A 6,829-nucleotide genomic window follows, 5' to 3' on the forward strand; every position below is an offset into this window, starting at 1 on the left:
AGAGAGAGAGAGAATTGGAGGTGAGAGATTGTTATTGCATTTACTAAGAATGAATGCGCATCCTAAATACTTATATATGAGATACAATACAATTGGAACTGAATTGACCAAGTAAAATAACATAAAAAACAAAATATCGCGCTTGTAACCGGTTACACCAAAGTGGGTAACCGATTACATTTGACACTGAATTAAATTGGAATTAAATCAACTTCAATGATAACCGGTTACACACAAATGTTTAATCTGTTACACCTGTGAAAACTCTACATTTCTGCAACTTAATTGAACTTCAAACCTTACTGTAACCGATTTACCTACCCGCTTTAACCGATTACAACACTTAAATTACTTGAAAAACACCACAAAACTGCAATAAAAAATTATGGTGAGAAAGAAATAATTGATACCAAAATTTATGAAAAAAAAAAATAGATTTTTACCTTTGTTAGAATTCGAAACCACAACCTTTTATAGAGAACAAATATGTGAATTTTTTTAAAAAACTTAAAGAAGAGTTTTGAAATGTGTCACCTAATAATTTAGATAATATTACACAAAAGTAGTTAAAGTGTTAGTAAAATTATACATAATTTTGATTTAATTATAAAGATATAGATTATCAAAAACGTTAATCAACCTCGACACGAGAAATTAAAAAAAAACAAAACAAAAAATTAGGCTTGTGATAACATTTGGTGTAGATAATGAAATATCAACCTCCTATGTATGTGGGTCTGCTCATGCATTATAGAATCTAAATATGTGGTTGCTGGTTTGAGTTTGAGTAAGATTCTTCCTCTACCACAGGTTTTCCACTTGTATAGTTTATGTTGGGAAGTTTCTAAGTCACGGGTTATTTTGTGTCTTGATGTGCTTCTGCTCCTTTCTATATCAAATAGTATTCCAAACACGTTTAATAGAAGGAACTGAGATAAGAATACTAATTTGTCCAATACAATGGCTGTTACTACTCAACTTAGAGTTTCATATCTCACAAACTCACTTCCTCGTTGCAATTCTTGGACTTCTACTTATCAATCACGGATCTTGTCGCTTAAAAATTCAAATTCAAGGATTATGCATAGTAAATTATCGATTAAGTCCATTGCTTTTAACGATAAGGTAGCTTTTTCTAATCTCTCTCATCCTTTATTCTCATAATACTAATAATTCATGTTGTCGCTGTTAGTTGCCAACTTTACAGAAAGAGGACAAGACCAGAAGTTTGGACCAAGTCAAAAGAAGAAGCCGGGAAGTATTGTTAAACTCAAGTGATCCTATTGAAACGATGAAGATGATTGAATCAATCCAAGGGCTAGGAATTAGCCACCATTTGGAAGATGAGATCAATATGCAACTTGAGAGGATATGTGATTGGGATGCTTCTACAAACCTCTTTGCAACATCTCTACAGTTTCGTTTACTTAGGCACAATGGTTGGCCTACATGTTCTGGTACATTATGATTTGAATTTTCTTATGCTTGGTACTTTTCGTATTCAGAAACTTTAAAGTATGGTTCAAGGAGTCACTGAACAAAGACATTTGTGGTATGTTGAGCCTATATGAGGCATCATATTTAGGGACAGAAGATGAAGAAATATTAAAGAAAGCATTAGAATTTTCAAGGACTCGTCTACATGAGTTCATCTCACACACGAGTCCTGAAATAGGTTATAGGCACATTGTTAGATCCTTAACACTTCCAAAGCATCTAAGAATGGCAAGGTTAGAAGCTAGAAACTACATGGATGAATATAGACATGCAAGTAACCAAATACCAGCTCTTTTGGAATTGGCAAAGTTAGACAATGACATGATTCAATCACTACATCAAACAGAGTTAGCAGAAATATGCAGGTGGTGGAAAGAGTTGGGACTTATTGAAAAACTAAGTTTTGCGAGAGATAGACCAACAGAGTGCTTCTTATGGACAGTGGGAATTTTTCCAGAACCATGTTATACAAATTGTCGTATCGAACTTACAAAAACCATATGCATTTTGGATGTCATTGATGACATCTTTGACAATTATGGCACATTAGATCAACTTGTTCTTTTCACACATGCAATCAAAAGGTATTCTTCTATATATAATTTGTATGTAATTAATAATCAAAATGTTTCACTATTATTATTTTTGTTTTTGCAGGTGGGACCTTGATGCAATGGAGCAACTTCCTGAGTATATGAAGATATGCTATATGGCATTATATAACACCACAAATGAAATTTCATATAGTATTCAAAAAGAGCATGGGATAACTGTTGTTTCTTACTTAAAAAGAACAGTAAGAATATGAATATTCATTACTTATTTATAACATTTTAGATTTTTATAATTAGAGACTTGTGTTTAATTTATGTAGTGGATGGACATGTTTGATGCATATTTGGAAGAAGCGAAATGGTTCAATAGTGGACATGTGCCAAGTTTTAGGACTTATTTGGATAATGGAGCAATTTCTGTTGGATCATGTATGGCATTGGTGCATGCTACTTTCCTCATTGGTGATGGTTTATCAAAGGAAACTATTTCCATGATGAAACCATATCCTAGACTCTTCACTTGCTCCGGAGAAATTCTTCGATTATGGGATGACTTAGGAACTTCAACGGTATCTCTCTAATCACTAGCAAAAACTTGTAAGTTTAGTTTAGAACAATAATATATTTCTTATTTTGATGTTCAGGAGGAACAAGAGAGAGGGGATAATGCTAGCAGCATACAATGCTTCATGGGAGAGAATAATATTAGAGATGAAAATGAAGGAAGGAAACACATAAGGTTGGTAATAAGGAACTTGTGGCGAGAACTCAATGGCCTTGCCATGAACAAAACTGTGCCCTTATCTGTTGTTAAAGCTTCTCTTAACATGGCTAGAACTGCTCAAGTTATTTATCAACATGGAGATGATAAAAGCACTTTTACTGTTGATGATTATGTGCAAACATTGATCTTCTCATCATTACCTAGTAATCATTAAAGTGAAAAAAATATTAATTAACTTAGTATTATGAATGCTTCTCTTTCCTCTTTATTAAATTACCTTACACTCTTTTTAGGAAGTTTGATACAAACATTTGTATTGAAGGTGGTTATTTTATGTTTAAAAAAATTAAAAATAGATGATGTTAAAGATTCAAGTGTGAGATATTAAAATTCCACATCAATTGGGTATATAAGGAAAAGGATTCATACCCTATTATCTTAACATTTTTTATGGATATTTAGTGTCAAACTCTCTTGGATCTATGAGTATTTAGTCCATTGGCAATTTCGGCGTTTCATTCCTCAGACTCACCAACAAGTGATATCAGAATCAAGTTTAGTGGGGGAGTGGAAGTAGATCCTAATGTGAATTAAAGCTAATGATGTGAGTGACTCATAGTTGTGGGGAGATCGTTGGATTTCAAGTGTGAGTGGCTAATTCTCACATCGGCTAGAAATGATTTTTTTTGGATATATAACAGAAATGACTCATTGTGATGATCACACCAAACAACAATTGTGAATAAAGAATACAACCTTGTATAGATCTTTGAATAATATTTGACTTGACTTGAATTTCAAAGTTAATCAATTTGATCTTATCTTTCTCTTGATTATAATCTAAATATATATATATATTTGTGAGAGATGAGCTTATTTTCATCAAGGCATCGTTTGGTGTGTATGCATCCACCACAACCGATTTTTCTCCCTTTCTCCACTGGTCATGGGCGCTTGTAAACTTATTATGAAGAAAACAAATTATCTTTCTTAATATGAGAGAGATATCAACCTGTGCATGAAAGGGAGTCCCTCTTTTTCTACGTTTCCGGCGGCCAATTGGTGGTCCCAACCTTTTTCATTTCAAATTCCCCCCTTACCCAAAATAGACAGACATGGGTTGTATGAGAGGGGAATCCAACTTGAGGGTCCTACGTGTCCCTCTATTATTATTATTATTATTATTATTATTATTATTATTATTATTATTATTATTATTATTATTATTATTATTATTATTATTATTATTATTATTATTATAATTTATTTTTAATTCATTTTCATTCTATTTTTTATTAGTAAAGAGAAAAATGTGGACGATGCTTGTAAGCTATTATTAATTTGAATTAATCAGAATTAAAATACAGAAACACAAATTAATTAAAATGTCAAAATTTTCCTTCTAAATATTTTATGAATTTAAAATGAAATCAAATCAATAAAATTCACATTTTTTTAAAAAATAACAATAATAAAAATAAAATGATGTAGAGAATTTTATTTCATTTTTTTTGATTAATTTGATGAAAAATAAAAATAAAAAGAATTAAAATGAATAAAAATTGAGCGCAACAGTATCAAAAAAAATTTAATCTGATTGCACCATAATGATCAACGCAAAATAAACTTCTGAAAAACAGATAGGTTTTGATAAAATTTTAAAGTAAAAATGTTCGATTGAAAAAGCTCAGACTGATCAAAATGCGATCGAAAAAGTAGTCAAAAAATAAAACGAGTGCATCAGGTTAAACTCCGCGAACCGTAGATTAACATAATTGATGTCTGCAAGCTCAATTTCGAAACTGTTTACCTACTAAGTTTATGTACATTTAAGAAACGATTCAATAGATCTGTCTATATATCCAAAAATTTATTCTGGTCAATAATTTATGCATTATGCGTGATGAAATGCATATTATGCTATGCAGATGATGTAAAGTAAATAAAAGTCGGATGTATGAAAGTTTTAAAATTCCCGGACACACTACGCCAAACAAGACCTTAGACAGCGCTTTTTTTAGCCTTAGACAGCGCTTTAAAGCGCTGTCTAAGCCTCCGCTGCTAAAGGTTTAGACAGCGCTTGTTTAAATCTTAAAAGCGCTGTCTAAGCCCCCCCCTTAGACAGCGCTTTGGCCAAAAGCGCTTTCTAAGAACCTCCTATTTTAATTTTTTTAGGTATACCTTAGACAGCGCTTTTGGCAAAAGCGCTGTCTAAAGGGGGGGGCTTAGACAGCGCTTTACAAAAAGCGCTGTCTAAGCCCCCCCTATTTTAATTTTTTTAGGTATACCTTAGACAGTGCTTCAGGCAAAAGCGCTGTCTAAGGGGGGGGGGGCTTAGACAGCGCTTTTCAGAAAGCGCTGTCTAAGCCCCCCCCCTTAGACAGCGCTTTTGCCTGAAGCGCTTTCTAATCCCCCCCTTAGACAGCGCTTTTTACAAAAGCGCTGTCTAATGTATACGAAAATTTTTGAAGCTTTTGTTTTAAACCACATTTTTTCCAGGTTTATAAACCAGAATTTCTACCTGTTTTCAACCAGATTTTGACACACAGTTATCACATTTTATACATGCCATTTTGGCCTTTTTTCTACCAATTTTTGGCTAACAAATATATATATATATATACCAATTCAAACACATTTTAATTTGCCTTAAATGTATCAAAATATATACAAATTTATGTACACATTTACAAGTCATTACATATACTACAAATGTACACATTAATTACACAAATTTATGAAAAAACTTTGAGCTCTATCATGAATTGACACCACTCCTCTTTGATTTCGTCCACTTGATCCTTTGTATAAAATGCACACTTGAATTCCTCAAAGTACTACATAATAATATAACATATTTTGAATTAATTCCAACTATTTAATTATATGAGATATGTGTAAATATAAAAATAACTCATAAGTTAGAAATACATACATCGGTGGGAATCACTAATCGGCCCAAAGCAAGAGTATCCCGCATAAACCTCAACACGAAATACCCGCAATCTATTTGATTACGTTGTTGAGGACACTACATGAAAAAAAAATATGGATTATAAATCCTAAGTTTTATCAAGTGTCATCACTAATATAATAAAAAATGTGGTAATTAAAAATATACCGCCACTTTAATCCATGTAATGCGGTTGGCGCCCCTCCTTGAGGTTTGGATATCTCGTTGGGCCCGAAAAGCTTGTAGGATGCTAATAAAAAAAAATGAAGCAATTAGAACAATTCACATAAACTAAGAAAAATTTTGAACATTCTCACTTACGTGTCAATTAGGAACTTCATATCCGGGTATGTTGTCCAATCATTTCCTAACGAGTCAAGATAATACACAATTTCTCGGATAGGATTGATTGCGAGCAACAACCAATGTCCACTGTAATGATTAGGCAAATGTTAGATGGTAACTTGGAAAATAATTATAATAGATGAATTTAGAATGAAATGCTAACCCGGTATTAAACGGTATAAAAAACAACTTCTCCGCATCTTTATTGTCATTGAGGATCCGAAGAACGTACTCCGTCACGGTATCCGGTCTATTTAAAATTAAACCTAAGTTGATGCTCGCGGGTGCTAAGAATCCGAATGACTCGTCCAAATCATTGGGGCGCATCATTTTGTCATACAAAAACCTAATATAAAAACATCATTAACACCTCTTTTGAAACATAAAGTAAACCGGATTAACATAAAGTAAACATCATTAACATAAGTTGTTTAATTAATAAGACAAAGTAGACCGGATTTACCTAATATATGTATTGACAACGTTGACGCCGATTTCTTCATGACCAAAAACTTGCATGAAGTCTTCATTACTAATCATTTGGTCGTGATCAAAGCCGAAAATCCCTTCCTCCATATGTATAGTCCGAACACCTCCGGTCGGTATATCGGTCATCTCTATAAATGTCCTGAGGCACGACCTATACTTGGTGGTAGGTTTTTTCCTAGCTACGGTCTTCTTAGCACCAGAACTTTTTACCCGTGCGGAGGCGTTCCTAACCTCCTTTATTTGTTGTGCGGAGGCATTGCTAACCTC

The 6,829-nt window shown here is 33.0% G+C and overlaps 1 protein-coding gene across 1 annotated transcript; it reads left to right on the top strand.

Moving 5' to 3' along the window:
* The first annotated feature begins 791 nt into the window (after positions 1 to 791).
* Positions 792 to 3,594, top strand: LOC127086795 (probable terpene synthase 11). Its single transcript, XM_051027607.1, has 6 exons — positions 792 to 1,125; positions 1,193 to 1,460; positions 1,499 to 2,081; positions 2,155 to 2,293; positions 2,372 to 2,620; positions 2,696 to 3,594. Exons 1-6 carry the CDS (start codon positions 961 to 963, stop codon positions 2,987 to 2,989), a joined length of 1,698 nt encoding a protein of 565 aa, XP_050883564.1. The 5' UTR covers positions 792 to 960; the 3' UTR covers positions 2,990 to 3,594.
* Positions 3,595 to 6,829: the final 3,235 nt, after the last annotated feature.

The sequence above is a fragment of the Lathyrus oleraceus genome, chromosome 5 (assembly GCF_024323335.1).
Source record: "Lathyrus oleraceus cultivar Zhongwan6 chromosome 5, CAAS_Psat_ZW6_1.0, whole genome shotgun sequence".
Classification (NCBI taxonomy): domain Eukaryota; kingdom Viridiplantae; phylum Streptophyta; class Magnoliopsida; order Fabales; family Fabaceae; genus Lathyrus; species Lathyrus oleraceus.

What these genes read in the sequence shown, in the direction of transcription:
- LOC127086795 (XM_051027607.1), top strand. Translation starts at nt 961, where the DNA reads ATGGCTGTTACTACTCAACTTAGAGTTTCATATCTCACAAACTCACTT. An exon ending in TTGGCCTACATGTTCTGGTA is followed by an intron (nt 1,461 to 1,498) that starts CATTATGATTTG and finishes TGGTACTTTTCG; the next exon opens with TATTCAGAAACTTTAAAGTA. An exon ending in TTTCTTACTTAAAAAGAACA is followed by an intron (nt 2,294 to 2,371) that starts GTAAGAATATGA and finishes TAATTTATGTAG; the next exon opens with TGGATGGACATGTTTGATGC.